The sequence below is a fragment of the Dipteris shenzhenensis genome, chromosome 32, assembly GCF_047967505.1.
Source record: "Dipteris shenzhenensis isolate YYH24624 ecotype China chromosome 32, Dip_SZ_1.0, whole genome shotgun sequence".
Lineage (NCBI taxonomy): Eukaryota > Viridiplantae > Streptophyta > Polypodiopsida > Gleicheniales > Dipteridaceae > Dipteris > Dipteris shenzhenensis.
The window spans coordinates 16,606,538-16,631,205 of NC_141627.1; the positions used below are offsets into that span (position 1 = coordinate 16,606,538).

A 24,668-nucleotide genomic window follows, 5' to 3' on the forward strand; every position below is an offset into this window, starting at 1 on the left:
TATTATGGATTCACGATTGCAACAATCCGAAAGTCACTAGAGTGACACTAGCAGATGACATTTACACGCATTGCTCTTCACCCAAAGTCATTTGGAGGGAGTACTTCATTTGTCTATTGGCCAGATCCCCACAACACGTGAGTCACCACTGGAGAGCACACAAGCCACCATTCCTCCTTCCACTTCTAAATCACTTGGAATACTTCTGCGTCTATGAGTCCCAACTACATGCACTTATATTTGTGGTACGCACAAAAGGCATGCAAGTGCAAACTTCAAGGAAGACGGAGAGCTTGTATTCCAATGTGAGCATACAATAAGTAAAGACCAAATTGATCCATTTGTCCTCTTATACATGCCACATTTTGAAGGGAGGGCCAACCGGATTCTCTCTCTATCACTCTCTTTCTTAATTCTTTACAATCATCTTGGGTGCATCTAGCTATAAGGCACAATCCTAGCTCTACCGGCTTGCCACTGTCCAATCAAATGGCATTGCCAAATGGTTAACATGCCCCCCATCATGTTCTCGATCGAGTCTCATGGCTTATGCAACAATCATGGTTGTCGGAGTGTTGCCAATGAAGATCATTTCTTTTGTGCACTTATGTGAATCATCCCTATTTGCATTACTTTATAGGTCTTTAGTAGATCCTAAGTTGTGGAATTGTTGTTGCTATGATTGATATTTTTTTGGGTGATGTGTGTCATCCAGCATTGGATTCCATATGGCATAAGCAATTTCAGTGTGGCTAGACATTGGGTGGATGGATCGGATGAATATTTGTGACCTTTCAGAGAAAGGAGAAAAATAAACTTTTAATGTAACAGTTTAAGTTAGTAGTAAGAAGGTGTTAGTAAGTGTTGATGTAATACCCTAACGGTGTTAGAGTAAGGACTAGCATATTATCATGCTTCTCCTTCACTCCCATTATTTGATTTGAGTTGAACTTATATCAGATTCTCATCAGACTACATATTGACATGCCATGTTTGTAATTCCAGAGTTTTGCATGTTATTTTATCTTTCTGTTCTACATAGGGGCTTCTATTTGAACCCATTTTATGGATTCCACTTCATTGAGGCTTTTGCCTTGAAGTTTCTTTGGGCCTAATAAGGTTGTGGTGCAATCTAGAGCTCCATTTGTCTGAGTCATTAAATCCAAAGGATTCTAATAATACACTAAACAACTCCTAAAATGATGACTATGGCTAAACATGATTATAGCATCGTGGATTCTAGGAAAGTCCTCTAAGTGAAAAGTGATGTTACATTGGTAGGGATAAATCGTTAAGTGATTGCTAGTGTTAATCAAGAGAAGGAAAAAGAATAAGGGAAAAGTAAAATGAAATAAGAGGAAGATTTGGAGTGAGATAAGGAAGTGTGATGTTAGTAAATGAATGTGGAAAAGCTCACTCGTTTTTGCACTTCAATCTGTTGCATCAGCTTCGTGGCCCGTTATACTCTATCTACTGAGGTCTTTTCAATCTCAGCTTTATGCTCAGGGGACCAAAACCTAATATACAATCAATATTTGCAATCTTTTACTGTTTTTGGATAGTATTTGACTGTCAAACCCTAATTTCCAACAGGAAATTTTAGGGCTTTTGACATCTGGACCTTCAACCTGCCAATACAATATTTTGGACAAGGTTGACAACTGAAATCTTACCAAAAAATTAAAGTTTTCAGTTAATTTCAGGTTCGGGACTGTCACATTATGCCACGTCGTCACTCAAGTCAGGTTCTTATGGTTCTATTCTTTGCTAGCCACATTGCTACAAGGTGCCATTTTGAAATTAGGACATTTTTGTGGATCTCATAAAGATCAGGGAATAACATGTATAGGAGATTATGCTTTGGAGCTAGAAAAGCCCAAGGAAATTCTAGAAAGAGAGAAGAGAGAGAGTGGAAGGAAGAGAAAAGGGTTGGCCCTCCCTTCAAAAGGTGAGATGTATATAATACCAAAAGTTTGACTTTGGTCTTTACTTGTTGTTTGCACTCTCTGGAATACAAGCTCTCTTTCTCTATATGAGTTGTTTGGAGTGTTTTCTTGTTTCCTTGAAGTGCCTTAGTGGTTTCCACTCCTTCCTCTCTTCCCCCATCTTCTCCTCCTTCCCAACCCTTCTCCTTCTCCCTCCCCATCTCCCCATTCCCTCCCCTCTTGGAATCACATTGCAATGGTCCGAAAGTTGTTAGAGTGACACTAGCGGTTGACAAGCCCTTGCATTGCTCCCAACCAGGAGTAGAGTGGAGCATATCTCACCTGTGTATCAATTACACCCCCATGACATGTGAGTACCATCAGGACTATACATTTTTGGTGTGGTTGATGGGATAGCCAAGTACGCTTTTACATTGTGTTTTGTCTTCTTCCATTATCTATTCATTACCCAATGCCTTCTAGCTTTAACTAAGAGTGTTGATTTTGGACTCATTTTGGAGAATAGGAAGTGGTTGAGGGAAACAAAGAAGAAAATATGTTTTTTCTTATTTTCAATCATTTGAGGTGAATGTGAGTTGTTTTTGGTGTCTTGTGTTATCAAATCATAGTGGAAGCTAGTTTACTGGATTGCTAAGGTGTTTATGCAAGCAAATATGAAGAAAACATTGTGAAATGGTGTCTTCGGGTGAATTTTGAGTTCTTGGGAAGGCCAAAACTCTCACATCATAAACAAGTTCCCATTTTTGCCCCGAAAACGTGTTTTTTACTATTGTTTTTGGTTTTCAATAGGTAGTATAGGACTCGTAGAAGCTCACAAATCCTGCACAAAAATGAGAAATTATCAAAAAATAGTCAAACTCTCATTAACAACAAACTGTGTGCATAGGATACATTACAATAATCTTAACACGGCATCATGTTGCAATAGGCGGACATTGCATTATAACACCGCATGATGTTGCAATAACCAACCTAACCCTGACAGATCCCAGCAATTTCTAATTGGCATTTGATGCTATCAACCACCTACCCATGTTGCAATAAAAAGCCAACTCATGTTAGTTAACACAACGCATAGAGTGATATTCATAATGTAGCGCATGGTGTGATAACCTTAACACAACATTGAGGTGATACTAATAACGCCATGCATTTAGTGATATCCATAACACAATGTCCTGCTCAGGTTGGTTGTAGGGGTGTTTGTGAAATCACCTATGTCGTACATTTAACTGACCTACATGCACCTAAGGTCCAGTAGGATCCTTGGATCATAACCTGAACCCAAAGATAGTGCTTCCAACAATGTTCTATTCAGTTACCTACCTAGTCTCACATCGGTCCATTTTGAATCTTCTATCCTTAATGCATATTCTGTGCGTATACCACCCCAATAGGACACCTTTAGCTCTAAATAATCAGTAAGCATATGTGGGGACCCATCCAAGCTGAGAGCCTTGAAGGCCCCAAAACTCTACCTCAATACCACGTAACTCCCCTACTCCCTCTGCAACAGCCCAAATTAGTGGAACCTTTCCCAAAATGATGGGAAGATTTGTACTATCAAAGTCCTCAGATATGGTAAACCCATTCGCTCGTTAGGGCAGCGATCAGGAAGAGCCCTAGAAGCCATGAGTTTCCACCCCACGTGTGGTGTCAGAATCCATGTTCAAGGAGCCAGATCCCACCATGCTTATGAGTAACCAACACCTAATGTATTCACCCTATGATGATAGCTAGTCATTTGGAAGCGAATTTGTTCACGACCACCTCAAAACTTCCAAGTTCCAAATCCAAGGGGCATCGTACTTTTACAGGAGGTCCACTCGTGAGACCCTTTATCACACTGAAGCATCAACGTTCTTGACTTGGACCCAATACACAGAAGGTATACCCTACTCAACAACCACCCCATATACACCTATGCTTGGCCGATCCCTAGAGTACCACCAATCCAACCGAGTATGTCAATCCCTACAAGAGCATCAGTCCAATCGGATAGGTTGATGAATCAGCCCACATCACCATTCTAGTGTCTGAGGCATCAGGATCTACAAACTCTAATTTTGTGCCATTGAATCAATGGGAACCACCAGCAAGGCCACCTATGTGCAATGTCAAAACCACCACCCCACAAATGGTCCTAATGAACGAGGTCATGAGGATCTTAGTGTAAGCCCTAGGAAGGGGGCCATCCCACCTCTAGTGTTTCTAGTAAGGGATATGAACCGCTCTAGAAGAAAAGCAGGAAAAAAATAAGGTCTGCCCAAATAGAGGCCAATATATGGCTGGCTGCCTAAAACATGTGCACATCTTGAACACCTGATCCACCACGAGAATGTGATGCAAGAAACCAGCTCCCAAGCCAAAACAGCTCATGAAGAAGGCAAGGAATTCTAGGCTAAGCTGGTAATTAAAAACAAATCCTACGGATCCATATTGCTAATCTCTGTAGGTCCACATCCTAGGCAACGCTGCATGAAGAAAGCATAGTCACCATCCTGAAACTCATGTATAGCAAATGCACCATACCCTCTACCCCATATAGCTTCTCTCCATGTCATAATAAAGGACTCAAATGTGACACAAGAGAACAATCTAAAAACACCAGTCCAAACCACCCTAGCAATGTGACAACTCCATAAGCAATGATTTTTGGAATTTTGTGCAAGCTAACATCTCATACTAAGAGAAGATCTACCCATGTACTGTAACCATGAGCCCATTGGAATGTCCCTATGAATGGTAAGCCATAGAACGTATCAAACTTTCCTAGCTCTACTAATCCCCCAAAAACGATCCAAAAAGTCACCAAAAGCTACTCAATAATGCCCTATGACTGCCAATGTTGAACTGCCATGGATATTTGACGAATACATGTCTATTGGATCCTATATGCACAAATACTGAAAAAAGGGCAAAGGACATGAAGCAGTGCGCATTGGCCAGGACCACTCTCTTAGATCGAGGTCCAACACTACTAAAGATCTCCCTCTAAAAACACAAACTCTACATCTAGGCTCCTCTCTAATAGTTGATCGAGAGGGATCTAGTGACCATTGCTTCCCCAGGTAGCCCATAGCTCTTATCCTCTAGTAAAGATCCAACTGCTTTATTAATTGCGTTCGCATAAGTGTATGAGAAGTATATATAGAATAAACACCTACACATATGTGAAGCTCACTGAAGCATCCAGACCACCTCCAAATAGGCTAAGGATCCTCCTAAGGCTTGGTGAGATCCACATGGCAAACTTGGGGTCAGGGGAGAGTTGTACTAATGGAAACAAATGCATGACTCTCACACACACAAAGATAAAGGGGTCTTTCTTGAGTACTCATGGGTTGGGTGGACAGTGCAAAAAAGATTCTCTATCTTGTTGTTGATGTAGCACCTGATCTTCCCGGAACTAGTCTCCAATACTAGCCAAAACCTTAGGCATGCCATCTTGCCAATCTGGATCTAAGCTCTATGGCAAGGGAAACACCTTAAGGTGTTATGAAAAAGTGGTTGTCTAGAAATATCTTCTCTATTGGAAAGAAGGAATTGCCTTTGGGCTTACATCGATGTGCTACTATGCTTACTATGCTCCCTGGGAAGATCATGACACTACCCAACCAATTTACCAAGCAAGGCTGCAACTTGCCTTATTTACCCCGCCTAATACACCCAAATAGTAGCACAAGGTTCCATGCTTAATAAATCGATTCAATATAGGAATCAAACTATCCCGTTACCTCCAGTTGTACTAGTCCCTCAACCTCTACCCCCCCGAATCCTTCCGATAAACCAAATTCTAGTGGAGGAAGTGCCATGTGATTAGGAGGTACACCAAGACTCTAACTCAGAGGATTGCTCTCCATATGAGGACTAGGCTGGAGCACTAAGCCATTATGTGTTACACGAGGACCTATTTATACCAATCTATCATATAGCCCCAATTCCACAAAAGGTTGGTTGTGGGGCCATCAATAGAGTTGGCCACTTTTCAACAACAAGTGGAAGGTGCAACTTAAGAGTAGGTCCTAGTTCTAAAGAAGGCTATGGGCCGGACTATAGAGAAATTAAATCAAGTGACAGTTCCTAGAGGCCAAGGTGAAAAGATATGCAAATCCCTCACTCTAAACTCTTATGTTAGATGTGAAGATTCTTTTCTATAAAAAAGTAATATATTCTATCAAAATGGCCAAAACACAATTACAATAGAGGTGGGAGAGTACTCTCTATCCACATACTCCACAAAGAAACCAGAAAATGGGCATTGGTGCAAAGCAACAAAAAACCCCTACCACCTACTATAGAAGAAGCTAGAGCATGCCCCGAACACTTGCAAATAAAGAACATACCTATCCCTTTCCAATTCATTGATGAGAATAGTAGAAGCCCTCCAATGTCCCAATCAAGGTTGATTAAGAAAAGGGGGAAGAATACACTTCATGCGCTTACTGAAGAGTGTTGATGGGCAAGGGAAGTAGAGGAAATAAAGAACAGTGCAAGGGGGAAGAATACGCCTCATGCGCTTACTTAAAGAGTGTTGATGGGCAAGGGAAGTATGAGGGGAAATAAAGAATAGTGCAACGTAGAGGGATTTGTTGACCTTGACCTGAGATGAAAGCCCCAATAGACCATCTAAGCCACAAGTCTAGGTTTGGAGGGAAAGCAGATTGGCCTACTCAAAGAGTGACAACGACCAAGAGGACCAAGAGCAATATCCAAGGATGAATATGAAGCAGGTCGACTAGTATGTAAAGGCGATAGCCAAGTGGACCAAGGGATGATCTTGATAGGACAAAGACACATGCCGACCAGCCACCACAACAAACGACAGCAATAGGGACCAACGCTAAAAGGGATTCCCACCAACTCCTTATGGTAAAAATAAGGTCTGCCTAAATAGAGGCCAATATATGGCTAGCCCGCCTAAAACATTGGCAGTTCTTCAACATCTAATCCACCACCAGAATGTCATGCTAGATACCACCTCCCAAGCCAAACCAGCTCATGAAGAAGGCAAGGAATCCTAATCCGTATTGCTAAGCTCTATAGGACCAAATCCTAGGCAATGCTACATGAAGAAAGCAACGTCACCATTCTGAAACTCATGTAAAGCAAAGGAACCATACCCACTACCCCATATAGCTGCTCCCCATATCATAATAAAGGACTCAGATGTGACATAAGAGAACAATCTAAAAACACGAGTCCAAACCACCCTAGCAATGTGACAACTCCATAAGCAATGCTTTTTGGCATTCTGTGCAAGCTGACATCTCATCCAAAGAGAAGATCTACCCATGTACAAATAGAAGAATGTCCCTGTAAATGGTATTCCTAGCTCTACTAATCCCTAAAAAATGGTCCAAAAAGTCACCAAAAGCTACTCAGTAATGCCCTATGACTACCAATGTTGAACTGCCATGGATATATGATAAATGCCTCTATGTTGGATCCTATATCCACAAATATTGAAAAAAGGGTAAAGGATATGAAGCAGTGGGCACTGACCTGGACCACTCCCTTGGATCCAAGTCCAACACAACTAAAGATCTCCCCCAAAAAACACAAACTCTCCATCTAGGCTCCTCTCTAATAGTTGATCGAGAGGGATCTACTGACCATTGCTTCCCCAAGCAACCCATAACTCTGATCCTCTACAAGTAAAGATACTATTGGTCTATCAATTGCATTCGCATAAGTCTATTAGAAGTATTTGTAGAATAAAAACCTACACATATGTGAAGCTCACTGAAGCATCCAGACCACCTACAAATAGTCTAAGGATCCTCTTAAGGCTTGGTGAGATACTCTCTCCACTGCTGAGGAATGGATCTCATAATCTGGAGTCTAGTGGTAGCGACTAAGTCTCCTCCGTGATCTCCTGATGTTACATCAACTATAATACCAAGGCCATGATGAGAGGTGGGAAACCAAGAGGGCTCAATAGTGCTACAGTGGACACAAAGGTTAAGGGCTAGAAATAATCATGCCTAGCAATAAGAGGGATGCCCATGCAAGGATAAAAGCTAAGATCCTATACAAGGACACTTGGCAACTTGGAAGTCCACATGGCAAGCCTAAGTTCAGGGCAGAGTTGTAGAGAGAACCCAAGAGAACAAAGGGAAAGACACACACACAAAGATAAAGGGGTTTTTCTTGAGTACTCATGGGTTGGGTGGATAGTGCAAAAAAGGTCCTCTATCTTGTTGTTGATGTAGCACCTGATCTTCCCGAAACTAGTCTCCAATACTAGCCAAACCTTAGGCATGCCATCTTGCCAATCTGGAACTAAGCTCTATGGCAAGGGTAACACCTTGATACTGTACCAATCTGGAACTAAGCTCTATGGCAAGGGTAACACCTTGATACTGTACCAAGGTGTTATGGAAAAGTGGTTCTCTAGTGGAAGGAAGGAATTGCCTTTGGGCTTACATCGCTTCTACTTGCACTTTTTCTATTTGGGCAAGCTTGTCATTGGGATTGTAGGGATCTATGTTCCCCCACCCCCCCAACTAGCAATGTGGTTGTAGATAACCCAACATTGCATGGTGCCTTGTTGTCCTACCAACATTGTGCTATTCTTTTAATTGACACTAATAAAAAGTTAATTTTACTACTTTCTTAAGATTTCTTATTTTTTTTCAAGGACTACATAAGAGAAGGATAAAGAAATATTTCCACGAACTAAAGTTGATAATGGCATAACAAATTATCAATTTTTTGTAAATCATATGAAAAAGCCACCCTAGATTTCTATGGTAAACACAACCTTTTTCATGAAATTTTTCTCCCATCTATTATTTTATGAGATGCATAAATATTAGGCATAGGTGGATCATGATCAAATTTTAGAAACAACTAATTTATGTTAAAATCATAAAATGTTTATTTTTACAAATGTAGCTGACTTTGTGAAAAATCAAAACTTTGTGTTTCTGAACACCTTGTATTAACTTTTGGACTTCACCACTAGTAGTTATAAGGTACCTTTCCTTTCTTTAAAAAATTAACGGGGGTGGTCAATCCCCAAGATACAACACCAGATATACAACTGGGCTAACTCAAGGGGGTCAATTGCCCGTAGTCAACACTACCTAAGCAATATAGAATAGCACTAAGGAGACAATAGAGAAATTCCAAGATTCAAAAGCCATGACCCGAGCAACAAATCCTTCTTTGAGATCAAAGCGACCAGATCTGCCAAGGCCACCTTCACCTCATTCATTATAACCCTTGACCGAGTATACAAGGGAACTGAACCACAAAAAAACTAGATTGTTTCGTTAGACCACGCGATTGAAAGCACACTAGCTCTAACATGCACCAAACAAAGAGCTAAGGTCGAAGGTAACAAAGAAGTGTCTCCTAATAAGGCTAACCTCGACTTATTTTTCAAGGTAAACTTGTTCATTAGCCCGATAGTTCACACGAAAGTTTCAACCTTCTTCCAAACAAATCCCACCACGCATGTTTGATCTCCTCTTTTACAAACCCACAAAAGGGACAGAACTAGCTCATCAGCATGCTTTTGGCCAACTTCCCACGAATAGGCATCCAACTATGAGCAAACTTCCAAAACAGGAAACAATTATAAGGTATCTCAAAGAAAGAGTAAGGAATTTGCACATGAGAAATATAAATATAGTAAACCGTTGGCCTTGTAATCAAGGTAAGTTTAAAGATATATGTTCCAAATTGGAATATCTCTCCTAACCCCATGACATAAATGAAACCTTAATATTATGTTTACAAATCAATGATGTTTTTGTAAATGTATATCTTTTCTATAGCCTTTAAGAAGCAACAAGTGTGACCCACATTCAAGCCAAGTCTAGAGCTAGCATGCAAAAGGTTCATTGAGTGAGAATGATTTTTTAAAAGCTAAATAATTTATTGGTCACGTCCATATTTTTGGAAGCCCATAATGTAGTTCACACGACTCTAATCGCTGCCAAAATTTCTGCTTAATTTAATTGTTTATTCCAACCTTAGTGAGATTGCATCAACATTCATCACTGCAAATGCCCAAAGTAATCTTGCATAAGAAATGAGCAAGAGAGACCACACCTGAGGTGGCGCCAAATGCCGAATGAGAGGTCTAGTGGGTGTAAGTGCCTCACATAGCAAAGCCGGCTCACATAAGATATCAAGGCCATCTTGAGCAATGAAATATACAAAGCCTAAGCACAAGGTTTGAACTATGACTTCTCATTTTCGTTGTTCTTCACAATCAACAAGTTGATTTGACACAACCACCTTACAACAATCTCAACTCAGCTCCAACCTTGAATTGAACAATTGTTGTTCAGAATGCCCATAAACCTGACAGAGAGCAACTTGTTAACAAGCACGAAGATGAAGATGATCAAATGGCAAAAGATTGCCACAGCTATTGGTATCTCATTACTGTAGTTTGATGTGCATACCCAGGGTAATGCAAGATGATGTTTGTCTCTCTGGATTCGTCAATCGAGAGCATTGTTATTTACAAGAACGAAGTTTCCAACAAGATATTGGAAAAACAGTTTCACTCTATGATCACATGCATTTAGTCTATATTGGTGTGCAATAGTTTCAAGACGCAATTGGTGCATGTGAATACGTACATACAGAACATTCTTAAAGGCACCCGCAGCTCACAGTGAAGCCCCTAGGATTTAAAAAAGACTCCTGCCAGAATTATTCTACTCTCATTAAATCAAAAAATTCATCCTGCAATGCAGCTCGTGCTGAATCATAGGACAGCATACGCTTTCTGAATGCACGAAGAGCTCTTTTCTCCTGGGGTAAAATTTCCTGTAATCACAGGACAAGTCAAGTCATTGTAAGGAAAGTATGCATTGTACTTACACGATGGGAATGCTCCAGCCTCGAACTAGACACAGCAAACTAATGAAACCCGGTTGCCTTCAACACAGTTCCACTCAACCTTCGAGTCGCAAAGCAGACTCACAAAGAATTTCTTAGTCAGCAGTATGTCGATCAGGTATTGGATCCAATGGCAATTCGTCCTCAAAAACCTTGCAACAATAACAATTGAAAGAGAATTAGGACGTGCTGAATGGTTTGGATGGCAATCTGGACCATGCTCGAAGAAACTAACACAAAAATGTAATCCGAATTGAATCGCATACCCCTTATCCCACTGCCCTTTTGTCAACTTAAGCATCCTTCGGTATGTTTCTGCCTATTAGCCCAACCAAAAAAGGAAACCGAGTCTCAGAATTCTCACAAAAAGTAAGACCAAAAAGGGGAAGGAAGAAAGGGAGTAGACAGTCACTGCACACAAACAAACAGGATGTTAAGAAGATGACCTGGATATCCCCTTTGGCACCTTCAAACAAAGCAGGGTCAGCTGACAAGTCACAAAACAGAACCTCTTTCCCTGCAACATAAAAGCTTTCCAAGACTCAATCTCGCAATATGAGAAAAATGCCAGTGAAAAAGTGTAAGCACAAGATAGTGTTCTTCGGTAGTTAAGTATTCAGGTTTGAACCTGTATGAAGCCGTGACAAAGTGTAGTCAATAATGTGGACAAAAATGCCACCACTTCTCATGCGGATGTTTTCCCCATCCAGTTTATAATGAATTTCGGCTTCTTCAGTTCGAGCCAATAGTATGTTACCCCTACAAAAGAGAAATATAGTAATGCTCATAAGTACTAACAAAACCAGAGCCACCACCATCTGGAAGTCTGTTCCTCATCAAGTAGCCAAGCCATGAAGTTGTAAACAAAGAAAACTGTAAAGCTTTAAAATATACCAGTGCAAATCCCGGTGTTCAAATTCACAATCTTCCTCGGCCACAGCTAAAGCAGCAGTTATCTATTGTGCAAAACAAAGAAAAATAAATATATAAATTCCTCCACAGGCTTGACACAAGATGAAGGAGCAAGCAGAAATGCGAATCACAACCTGGACTAACAAGCTTGTTGCTTCATTGAAGGAGAAAACAACAAAACTTTCAAGGTCTTTCCCTCCATCTGCCAACACAAAAAGTATGTACAACTGATGGAAGAATTATGAGTGGTCAGAGGTTCAGCACATCTCAAGGGAAAGACAGTCTGATTTATTTTAATCAGAAAGGTCTGCTAGCCATTCAGAGCTAGCACTAATGGCTCACCTGTTTTTCTGGAAAAATCATAGGATGTTCATTTTCAGATCCATGTGCATCATCCCAATCCTCCCAGGCACGTATCAACTCTTCATCATATGCTCCCTGACATACTTTTATCCTGGGGTGGTATGTTGCAAGTTGAAGTGAGCTAAACATGCTCAAAACCATTTACTTTTTATACTGAAAAAACCAGCAATTCCATCAAAAAACCAGTAAAGAGCTTCAATTTTTTTACTGCAAAAACCAGCAATTCCATCAAAAGGCTTACGCTTTTGTCTCTATGAAATTGTTGCACAAATTATGTTGCACTGCACGTTTTTTTTCACTCCCTCTGAGTCTGTTGAGTGTTTGAGTGACAAGGGTCTCTGTGTACATCTCAGCACACGTCTGCAAATTCAAAATGTCAGGTGAGGCACACAAGCTAGATAAATCTGCTCAATATCACCATAGCTGTGCACAAATGTTGCAGATTACCCGAAACAGAACACTGTAAAAACTGCAAGACTGCTGAACATAGTAGAGCCTTTTACTATGGACCCCCACTAACCTTCTGAACTTCCCCATTTATTCTGAAATCCCCATCCATGGGGACAATCTTAAAAACGAGTCCATTGCCTCTGAAAGCTTCTCCAAATGTTCCTTCTCCAAGCTTGACAATATCTTTTAAATCGCTGACATAGAAGCAGATATCTAGTTAGTGACAAAAATCAGTGATACCCGAAAAGACTCTGTAGTGCCCCCTGCCAACATGCTTTCTTGCTTCTATGTCACCTCTAGCAGGGATCAAATTGTCGAAAAGAGAAGCAGAAATATAACCAATTAAGGAGGAAATATGAGACCTGAATTGCAGAATTGCCTCACTTAAACGCAATGGCGCTGTCTGCCCACATCTATTTACAAGAGCTTCAAAAGGTGGGAGTAAATCTAGGCTATTTTGCGTGGAACTCGTCTCTGCAGCAGAATGCCTTTTGTTTCTTTTTTCTTCATGCACTTCAACAGGTCTAAAGCAAACCTTCTCTTGCGAGTCTTCAAAATGGAGACCAGCAAAACCTTGAGAAACCCGCTTTACCTTATGTTGCAAATCAGAATCCTTATGTTCACGTTCGATATGATGAATATCAATCTCAGTCTCTGCTTTGAGATTGCCAACCTTGTGCCCAGCCCTTGGTCTACTCTTATCTGCACATCTTTCGAGTTCTTGCTGAAGCCAAAGTTTTGTTTCCGAGAGTACGTCACATTTAGATGGCTCCCGCATGCCTACATTGGAGTCACCACTAACAACTACAACTTCCTGGGACTTACAGCAACTAGACTCTTTCACCTTTCCTTTAGGTGCAATTTCAAAAGCGTTCAGGTCTATTATAGCCTTGTGCCCAGCGATTTGTTTACAGTTATCTGCTTTTTTCAGCTCTCGTCTAGCTGAATTTTGTGTTTCCATGAATATCTTGCTTTTGTGCCCAGCCCTTGGTCTACCCTTATCAGCACATTTGTCAAGTTCTTGCTGAAGTGAATGTTTTGTGTCCGAGAGTACCTCACATTTAGGTGGCTCCCGCATGCCTTCATCAGAGTCATCACTGACATCTATAATTTCCTGGGGCTTACAGCAACTAGACTCTTTCACCTTTCCTTTGGGTGCAATTTCAAAAGCGTCCAGGTATATTATAGCCTTGTGCCCATTCATTTGTTTACCGTTATCTGGAGACATTCTCAGCTCTCGTCTAGCTGAATTTTGTGTTTCCATGAATATCTTACATTTGGACCGCTCGCGCCTGCCTTCTTTGGAGTCATGAGTAACATCTATAACAGAGGGGACAGAATTTTGAGACTTACAGCAACTATACTGTTTCATCTTTCCTTCTGCCGCAATTTCCAAAGCATCAAGGTATCCGACATCGCCGCTGCAAGTGGTTGCGGGAATCTCTAAGCCTTGACCTACACGAGGTGTCGCAAGAATTTGAGTCAGAGGATCCTGCTTAGAAGAAATAGCATCGAGGGGTGTGTCTTGTAACAATTCTCCAGTTGCATCTTCTTGCACAGCCTGGAGAGTAAGGCCGGCTCTGAAGGACTGCACCTCTGGGATCCCTGCATCATGATGCGCAAAGCTCTGAGCCCACCGGTCTTTGCAAGGCGGGGTCTCCTCCTCCAGTCTAAAAGCGTCCACCTCTGCAAAATACTCATTTTGCTCCCGAACAAAGTTTGCTGGCGCCTCGACTCGTTTGCTTCGGCGGGCCTGTCATTTAAAGAGAGCAGCTGATAAACTTGAGGATCGCAACGAAATGTACATATGGTTTCCTTCCTTGAATACTTAACCATTCCTGCAATGTCTGTACTACGTCGAGGATCACAACAACCAGCTCTTACATTCGGAGACAAGAAGTGTCCGTTCACTTTTTTATGAACTCGGTCAGATTTTGTTGATGCTGTAGCGTAATCGTCGAAAGTATAAATGCTGCTTCTGCTACCTCTGTGAAGACGCAAGAAACGGAAGCGTCGTACAAGTGAGAATTGGTTTGTAACGAAAACTTAAGAATGCCCGTCAAACATATCTGTGTATATCCACTTTGTACACCTCCACAGGTGAAATCAACCGCTCAAAACGTTCGTAATGTGAACAGAACTCAATCACAACGCCAGACGACCTGGATGAGAGGGAGCGATCGATCCAGCTGGGTCGATTCTTCCTTGGTCGGCTCTGTGTGTCGGTATGCGTTTGCCTGTCATAAAGGCGAGGGGGACCGAGCTCCGGCAGGTTCTCCTTATCAGAATCCATGGACGGAGGAAGGCGGTTGTGGCGGCGGCGATAAACGGAGACGGAATCTGTGAGAGAGAAGCAAAGGGGAGGGGTGAAATGAAGAGGGGCGGGGGAAGAAAAATAAAAAAGAAGGCAGGGAAAGGAAGGGAAAAGGGGGGGAAGGACCTGTGAGACGCATGGCGTCGGAATTGAATAAAGAGATGGAGAGCAAAAGCAGCTTCAGGAGCAAACCAACAGAAGATGAAAAAGAAGAAGATGAAGAAGATGATGATAATGATGATGGATTGTGTTTGAAAGTTTGAAATTTGAACATTCCTCTCCAACGGCTACATCCCACCTCAGTAATAGTAATAGTAGTAGTAGTCGTCGTCGTCGTCGTCGTCGTCACCTGCTTAGAGCCTTTGGTTCTCCAGAGGCACTAGCGGCCCGCTTTAGCACTCACATGAACCGATCGCCTCCACTGCCTCTCAGCTCTCCATCCCTTGAGGCTTCGTGCGGCCACCAGGGGCCTCTTCAACCATCGCCCAAGGGTGTTTACACACTCGCCCACCTCTCGGCATGCCCAAGGCTCATGGACGGGCATGATTGCCCGCCCAGGGTGGAGATTAAATAAATGCATGGGCAGCGGCCATAGTGTATGAACGCCCTAAAGTCTGTGGTCATTCCTTGGGGCTCTGTGGCCATTAGCACCTCTTCAACTAGCAACTTAGGGCCTATGTTTGAAGAGGCGCTGGCAACCCATCAGTTCACTTGCATTGGCAGCCCATCAGTTCCACAACGCCTCTCACTTCATGCGTGCCATCTTTGGCACTGGCGGCGCTTTGGCACTCAAGTGAACCGAAGGTGCCAAAAATGGCACCCACAAAGCCTCAAGGAATGGAGAGCCAGGAGAGGGGGTGAAAACTCTTTTTTTTTTTTTTGTGGGTACAATCTGTAGTGCAACGGGTCATCACAATCCCCTCAAATTGTGGCAGAGAAAAATCATGTGAACAAAGTTTCATCCATTCAAGATGTTGGCAAAACACATCCACCACATAATGGGTTCGGACCGCCCAATGGCCAAGGCAATGGCAAAGGCATTGGATGATTGGTCATCTCCTCATTTGAGAGACAAGCTATCCAAAGATCCTTGCAAATTTGTCCTACACTATCCAGCCCACTCAAGCAAACTGACCCACAAATCACAAATTCTCATGTGCATGTAGTTTTAGAATCTTTCAATAAACACTCTCCACAGACCCACATCACATTTATGAGAGTCGATGAACCAATTAGTGTGAACAGGGCGATGTAGTAGCCAAGTGAGGATGGGCGGGGGTGGCCTTAGAGCACCTCCCTGTGTGTACTACTAGTGGCGCTCTACTAGCAGGCAAAATTCACTACCCCATTCATGGCGAAAGTTGGGGAGATCATTCAATGTTGGCATTGCAACTCTTGCTCAGCATCCATGACTTTCCTTATTCGTATCCAATGTTGGAATGCTAGATCGGGAGATTCGATTGTTCTTGCTGTCAAACTCCTTCAATCGGGAGATTCGATTGTTCTTGTTGTCAAACTCCATGAAGGACACTGGAAACCACTCCTCTCCCTGCAAATTTGTGAGGCGAAGACCTATAGAAGAGGTGGCAAGCGATCAAGACCACTTAACTTGCAAAGGGACAAGGGGACACATTTTCACTAGAGGGGAGAGTCGATAGGTAGTTGCTATGCCTCCAATGCTAGCAATGGCATGGGGAGAGTAAATGGGTGGTTGTTATGCCTCAAATGCTAATAGTGGCATGGGGAGCTACTCTTAGAGGGCCCCTACTTGCGCTAGGGAGCTAGCATCTTCATGTTAGTACTTAGAGGGTCCTTGTTGGCATTGGGGAGCTAACATCTCCTTGTTGAATTCAATGAGGAGGAAGGCAAAGGTATGTCCTCACATGTCACTGCAATGCTACCCACATGGTGATTAAGAGGGTTGCACTAACCACAACTTGTTGAGTAGGTTTCTAGCATGGGCAAGGATTGATAGTATTGGCGTTCGGCATGTTCCATACAAGATTCTTATCCGACGACCCTTCTAGTAGCCCAAGCTAGGCTAGTAGTTGAGAAAGTTGGGTTGGGGATGCAATGCCACAGTGAATGCTCTACACCTTTGCAAACCCCATGGGGTGCTGCATCATCGCTACTAGTAGCCTTGGTCCAGCACTAGCAGCCAGCATGGGGAAAGGGCTTATAGTGCATTCGCTCAAAGACAGCGTAAGTTTGTAAAAAGCAGACTAGTCGCAGAAATTTCACCTTGCTCACTGAGCTTGGAGAAGCTCTCGCCTAAAGTTGAGGAAATAGTGATAATGGGATGATTTTTAGCGACTCCTCACATCTCGGAGCTCCTTTGTCCATTCACGTTGAGCTCTTGCACCTTGCTTTAGTTATGTCTTCCTTTATAAGGCTCTATGAGGGTTGGTGCAAACACACAAGAACACCAAGGACTTTTCTAGATTCTATTTGCCTATATAATCGTGGGAATGTGCTTTTATGTCATGGAGGGGGAAAAGACAAAATCAGAGCATATTTTTGGCATTCTTCCATTGGTGCATGACATAACTATGCAAGCAAGAATGAGAGAGGGATACAAAGAAATGTCACATCAAGTGTCACGTCAATGGTTCCCAAGGGTAGGGAAATAGTACCTTAAGGTCTCTCTAAGGTCTTAAGCATGGGTTATTTCCTGTGGTCCCCACTATTTCCCTCGTATTTCCCCTCTAGTTCCCATAGTGCATTTTGCACACCATAAGGGAAATACCTAAATCCCCTCTTTTACCCCTCCATGATGTAAGCCCCTTGGAGGACCTCCCCACGCCTGCCTGCCACTGGCGCTATCCTAACCCCTCTACTAGCCAGTTTGAAGTGCCCCACATGGTTGCAGTCTTACACCCTCTTTTTCCCATAATCATAGCCTAGCAGCTCTATTTAAAGGCTTGCTAGCTTAGCATTGCAATGCCCAAGGATTTTGATGATTGGCCTACGAATGTTGATCTTCCATATATAATTGCCTAAACAACTTGCAAAATTGTTAGGTTTCATTAATGCTTCTGTCAAATCAGCCTATCTCTGTAATGTCTAGCTAAGCATCCCATTACTATACTTTCAGCCTTAGCAACAAGGTGGGGTGCTCCTCTTAGAGTGCATTCCTCCAATATGGCTAGCACTTGTACACCTTCATTGACACTCATAGCCTGATGATGAAGCACACTCTTTCCCACTCATAGCAGCCTCCTCCTCAAAGGCTTGCTATAACTGAATGTAGGATCGAGGGTGCAGGTCATTGTCTTGTGATAGAGCCTCTTCAATCCAGCTTTTGATTGGCCTATCATTTCTTGCAAAAAAGCAAGTTGTAAGAATGTCCTCTTAGGGTGTGAGGCCACATCCATTGCAACCTCACATGTGATTAGCGCAACACAACTTCCAATGGAATGCCATATGGTGAAGAAAGTCGCAAGCTTACTACCACCTTTTAAATGGAGGCACACTATCTCTCTCATAAGATGTGCACATGAAGTAGGGAATAGTTACCATAGCAGGTATTTGTGAGCTAGATTGAAATTAATGTAGCGATTTCATCGATGTGTATTGTATAATTGGAGCTTTGAAGCTCTTGAGCTCTCCTAAATGCAGAACACTTATGTATTTCAACAAGATAAGAGGAATGCGTGGGGTTATGTAGTGGAACTACCATTATAATTGGAGCTTTGAAGCTCTTGAGCTCTCCTAAATGCAAAACACTTATGTATTTTAGCAAGAGAAGAGAGTGCATGGGGTTTTTTTGCCACATCCCATGGCCATAATTTTATGTTTTGCCACATCCCCACAATTATATTTTTTGAACTCATTATTGTCTTTGTTTTTATCACAGCTATTTGGAGAAAAGTCAGCAATGAAGAGGTGAATGCACTTGTAGAGTGGCCTTCTCTTTACAAGGCTCTCAAGTTCACCAAGTAGGGTCACATTTCTCTCTAAACCTTACCTGGTAGTTTGCCTTCTCTATCTCTAGATTAAGCCATTACCAAGCCCAAAAGGTTACATTTCAGACTGAGGTAGTATTAGCTTTTGCATCTTTGAAAAGGCACATCAGAGGATGGTTTGGACTTAAATGGACATGGCTCATGCATTTGAAGATGTTGAAAAGAGTGCCCCTTAGAGCATGCTCTTGCTGATGGTGTGGTACAACTGCATTTATCATTTGGGCATATGGTTATAGGGTTGAACAAATAATAAAAGAAAGGTGGACAAGTTTTTGGGGGAGACAACCTTATTTAACTTTTTGTGTGGGTAAGGGGCTAGACAAGAGGCCCAAGCTATTCACATGTAGTTGGAGATTGTTTGTGGCTTCCATGACAATCCCACCACTATGTATGAGATGCACTCAAATTCACCCATGAGCATCTCAAATGCATATGAGACAAAAGGAATTCAGGTTGAAGGGGATGAAGCTTCTTGCAAGAAAAGGGGCACGTATTGTCTATGGCCTTATATTGAGCACACGCAAGTAGTTGAGTTGGTTTGTTGTGTCAATGTGCATGGTGAGGCCCAACCAACCTATTGCATCTTCAAGGGTAAGAGGGGTATTTACTATTGCATCCAAGAATGTAGCAAGGAGAGGATTGTCTTCTCAACGCAAACTAAGGCCTTGATGGGGTAGGATAGCTTTAAAATGCATGGGTTGAACATTTCAAGGCAATTGTAACAATCCAACATTTGCTAATTTTGGATGGCCATTCGATCCATGTCAACATTCATGATGCAAAAGGAAAAGAAGTGGGGGCTTGATATAGTGACTTGTTACCTCATACTTCTCATTGGCCCCAACCATCTCACACTTTTCATCGGGCTCAACTTTTTACCTCACACATTGCTACCTCACGCTTCTCAATGGCCCCAACCTCTTGGTGTGTCCATATTCAAATCCTTCAAGTAGTAATCTAAGTTGGAGAGGCCAGAATTCCAATGCAAGAATCTTTTCACACGACTATCCAAGGTGCAGCTACTTAGCATTGCAAGTAGTTCTCTTGCCATAGCTTGCTCATAATCAAAACATTTAGGCTACTTTTAGAAGCATGGGCATGTGGCCCTTCATCCTAATGCAATTGAATTTGAGGGTTTACCTTGTGAGAACATGAAGGTTCATATTATGAATGTAGTTGTAGAGGAGGCTTACAAATAGCTGAATAACTTTTCTAAAAGAAGGAAAAAGAAAAAAGCAAAAATAATTGTCGTTTTGCAATATGCATAATGACTATGTAGAGGAGATAGTATAATGTAACATCACTTCTCCTCTTAAGTTGTAGCCTATCTTGGCAGATGCCACATGGTTTCTAAACGTTGGGAAATTTGTCAAGAAAAAGTTACTTTATGAAGTGAATACATATACTTTGTAAAAACCATGAACAAAGTGTAATAACATTTTCTCTAATGAAGTGGTGATGCACTTCACTATCATTTGTTTTGGAATGAGACACTGTGTTCTTGTCTGTTGCATGTTCCTCATATTGTATGAGTAGAAAATTCTTGGATCTTCTAAGAGAACCTCAAATTTTAAAAGCAATCTTTTGAACCATACTACTTTACGTGCATCATTTGCTAATCCTTAATATTCTACTTTTATAGAAGATAAGGCCATAATCAATTGCTTTTTACTTTTCCACGACAAGGTTGTAGATCCAAGACTAAAGGAGTAACCAGTTTGTGCACCATCTATCATGAGCACACTATTGGTATTGATATAACCAAATCAATGTTTGAGATTCATCATATTCCATACTATAATCCCCTGTATCTTTGACACATCTGAGTACTATTTTGGCTAAAAGATGAATCTACCGAGCATTATGCATCAATTGACTGAGCACATGAATTGCATTAAAGATCTATGGCATTGTGATTATCAACTAGATCACGCTGCCAATGAGTTGTCTATATGGCAATGGCTTGTAGCCATGCAAGTGAAATTGCATCAAAAGTTTCTATATGTATCTACTCTATGTATGCATGATGCCATCTCCATCCCTCCATCTCCCATTTTAAGAAAATAATACAGGCCTTTCTTTCGTGTTAACAAACTCAAATGCGAGTTGCATTTTAACTTTTGAAATGAGTTGACCATTTGGATCGATGATGATCAAGTCATTAACACAAAGGGCTACAAGAACAATGTCCTGATTTGTTTTCTTGATGTAGAGTGATGGATCTAAATCTAATGGTTGAAAAACTAATTGGAGAAGATGATCGTATCTCAGGCCCTTCCTGCTCTTTTTCCCCAATTGTAAGTATAATTCATCCTTTTTTGTTCAAGGTGCTCTTATGCCAAGATAATGCTCTAATATCCACGAGTTCCCCCTATTCCATTCTAGCACCAAGCCATTATACTATACATCCCATTTAGTGGTCTAAGCTAAGCTATCGCACCCATACCTTGCCTTTTTCTTATTCATTAGTCCATGCATTTACCACTACCCTAAAGTACTCAAGCTCAGCCATTTTATATAGCTCTTTGGGATTTGCTTTCTATTCTAGGTAGCTTTGTTAGTACCACTTATGCAAGTCTCAAATCTCTGAGTGACTACCTTCATTACTTGCCTGTAATGCCATAAGCAATTCCCATTTGGGATGCACTTTAGTTTCTTTTACTTCTCTATTGGATTCCAAGCCCTTCTACAAATACTTCTTTGGAACTAGATCCTGTAACCTCTACATCTGTGCCTTTCTTTTTGTGACTCTTTCTCAAAGTAACAACTCATTTTCATTTATGACTACTATGTGTAGGTGCCTTGATTGCAAAGTATGCTGGCATTCATTTTTCACATTAGTTTCATGTGTATTTTTTTGTAAGAAACACCTAGGAACAAAGAATATGTGCATTTGGCCTCATCCAGGTGCCATTGCTACTAGTAGTTTGCATTCCTAATGGAGGCATTTCCAAGAAGGTAGCTCTTAACATTGTTATGCCACCCTTTCCCCCCCTTGGTTATTGGAGGTTTAAAGCTGATGAGCTCTCCCAAACTTTCACTATTATGAAAACTTACTTACTTATCAAAGCTTTAAAACTCTGAGCTCTCTTGCATAAAAAACGAATCTAAATACTAGCCTAAAAATAAGAGTGCATGGATCTTTTGCAACATTGCCATAGTTGTGTTTTTAAACATGTACTTGTCTTTGTTTATTTAACACATCAACATCAATATGCAATGGAGTCCCATGAAATGAACTGTTGGGAATAATGCAATTCATTGAGAGAAAGCCATTAATGAAGAGGGGAATGGTGTCCACTCACCATTACACTCCCACTAACATTTCAAGGCTCCCAATTGCCCACTATGTTTGCCAAGTAGAATCATACCATAGTCGTTTACCAATATGAGGCTCTCTATCTTTAGATGGTCATTACGTAAGCCTAAGAGGTTGCACTATAGCCAAGGTAGTAATAGCTCATTAGGCATCTACAACTCCAAGAAGGCACCCAAGAGGGAGGTTTGTTGACCTTGGATTAAAATGTACATGGCTCATGAAGGTACCTAGGAAGAGGTATATCAACCTTGTATGAAATGGAGATGGTTCATATGAAGCCTTTGGGAAATGTTCAAAATCGTGTCCATCTTAGAGAGTGTTGCTAATGATATGGAATGACTACCTCTATTGTTTTGGCATGGTTAGAGTGTTTAACCAAAAAGAAATGAAGGCGCTTAGCTACAAGGAGGAGGCATTTGGGCTTAAAGATGCAATAAGTGTGGACATAGGGTGACCATAAAAGCAAACAAGGTGAAAATTTCACTAGGAGTGCCAAAGGAGATGTGAAAACCTCACCTTAGATTATGACAAGCATTCATTTAAGGCCCTTGCACAATTCCCAATAATAAGATAACCCATATGGCTTTTTTGGCCTTGCAAAGGGTCTTAGGAAACGGTTGCTTTTTGGGGTCTTTGGGTTGGGCTTTTAGGTTTTAGTAGAGTTCCGGTCAATTTGACCGGGTTAGCGGAGTGGGAGGGGGTAGGATATTAGCTGCAGCTAGGTGAACATGAAGCAGATGGTGGGGATTTAAGCGCCAAATGGGAGGCTGAGATAGTGTCCACGCGCGGACCTCTTTTTGGCCTGCCCCAGGGGGGTAGCCTTAGTATCCTTTTGATTTTAGGAAAGTAGAAATTGAGTATTATTTGCATCAAAAAATTGAAATTAAATGTATAATAGGTGGCTTAGCAGCATTGGTTGCACGTTCTAGTTTTTATTAGTGCTAATTAATAGTTTTCAGGTCGCCACCTCCCCTGTTCCCGTATTTTCACTAATGATATGGTTTATCTTCACTACGACCCTTGAAATAGATGCATGGCTAGATGAAGTCTGGGATTTTTGTTGCTTGAGCTTTCACGTATCCAATTGTGGAGTAAATAATGCACAATTGCGAGCGCCAGATGCATGAAGTTATTGATGAAGAAGGTGCATTCTTTTATTATTGATTTGCATGTGACTTGCATGGCTCTCCAAGGTGAGGAGCTTGCCGATTGTGGCTTGAATGAAAGGCTCCATCTATTCAAAGCCACTACTGAAATGTACTGTAGTTGGTACTATATCTTATAGTCTTCTAATGCATCAAAATATACTGGTACTATATCTTATAGTCTTCTAATGCATCAAAAGATACTGTGAACACTACCAATTAGATAGGGACAGAAACTAAAATTTACTCCAAGTATATCGTCCAGAAATGAAATAGGATTGGCCATCACTAAGTCCTACAAATGAATGTGAGCAAGAGAATGTCAAACTGTTAATTCGGTTTGATGACAATTACTTGCGCCGAATTGCAAAGCGATATGGATGCTAGAGAATCTAAAGATTGTGTGGTATTGGACCACTTTCGTTGTTCTTATCTCCAGCCTCTCGGACTCTACGATGTTCTTATCGGTGCATGCTGTGGCTATATAAGTATGCATGGGGGGTAAGGTAATCCACTTCAAGTCTTTTGCACATTCTAGTTATGAAGGTCTCCGCTGAATGCATGGAAACAGACAGTGGCAACTTTGCTCAAGGTTTCCATCTTTCCTCGTCTTCAAACGTTTCATTTCTTTCGTTTTACAATTGCGTATCATTTTCATTGACTGTAAACGTACTCTTTTTGTAGGACTAACAAATGCGTGCTCGGATTTTCAAGCCTCTCCTAACTCCTTCCATGAAAATAACGAATATCAATGACACGCAACAACAGATGAAGGGGAAGAACGTAATCGAAGGTAAGTGAAATTTCTTGATTGAATACGACTAGGACGTTGCTTGCGGTGAGTTTTTGTGTGCATGTGTGTGAGTCTGTACTTGAAATTCTATTTGCACTATCGGGTTTCGACCCCACTTCCTTTCACCGTTTCTAATCTCTTCATTTGGAGATCTTCTGTGTCTCAATCGTCTTCATGTTATTTCAACGGTCATGTTGTTGAAACTGGCGCAGACATCACCAATTATTATTCGCATGAATCCTTTGTTTAGCAATAGTTTTTTTGGTGTTTCATTGTAGTAATCTTTAGCGATAGTTTTGACAGACAACGTCTTCTTCTATTGAGGGTTAAGAACCTGGTGCTGGAGACATTGGCACGTAGGTGGTCAAACGGCCTTCCTATTCATGGGAGGGTCAGCACAAGGAGTTCAATTTGAGTTTACGACTGTGTTCGAAGAAATTGCAGTGGGACTGTTTTGTGAGGTTGTGCTTGAGACGAGTGAGAGAGATTGGGAGTGTGTATGAGAGAGATAGAGAGAGTCAAACAGAAAGAACGAATGAGTGCTACGATGCTTCAGACATGGAAAGTTCAGTTTAGAAGAATACTTCTTCTAAAAT

At 41.5% G+C, this 24,668-nt stretch overlaps 1 protein-coding gene across 1 annotated transcript; it reads right to left on the reverse strand.

The window, feature by feature from the left end:
* Positions 1-10,038: 10,038 nt before the first annotated feature.
* On the reverse strand, positions 10,039-15,029 carry HASPIN (Protein kinase superfamily protein). Its single transcript, XM_087371012.1, has 14 exons — positions 14,977-15,029; positions 14,699-14,876; positions 14,421-14,523; positions 12,899-14,289; positions 12,607-12,730; positions 12,328-12,446; positions 12,066-12,177; positions 11,858-11,950; positions 11,706-11,767; positions 11,440-11,570; positions 11,258-11,328; positions 11,078-11,130; positions 10,897-10,963; positions 10,039-10,739 (listed from the first exon to the last, which is right to left on the reverse strand). The coding sequence occupies exons 1-14, from the start codon at positions 14,987-14,989 to the stop codon at positions 10,623-10,625; spliced, it is 2,634 nt and encodes an 877-aa protein (XP_087227138.1). The 5' UTR covers positions 14,990-15,029; the 3' UTR covers positions 10,039-10,622.
* Between the last annotated feature and the right edge of the window lie 9,639 nt (positions 15,030-24,668).

What these genes read in the sequence shown, in the direction of transcription:
- HASPIN (XM_087371012.1), bottom strand. An exon ending in AATTTCATAGAGACAAAAGC is followed by an intron (nt 12,178 to 12,327) that starts GTAAGCCTTTTG and finishes ATACCACCCCAG; the next exon opens with GATAAAAGTATGTCAGGGAG. An exon ending in CAACAAGCTTGTTAGTCCAG is followed by an intron (nt 11,768 to 11,857) that starts GTTGTGATTCGC and finishes TTTGCACAATAG; the next exon opens with ATAACTGCTGCTTTAGCTGT.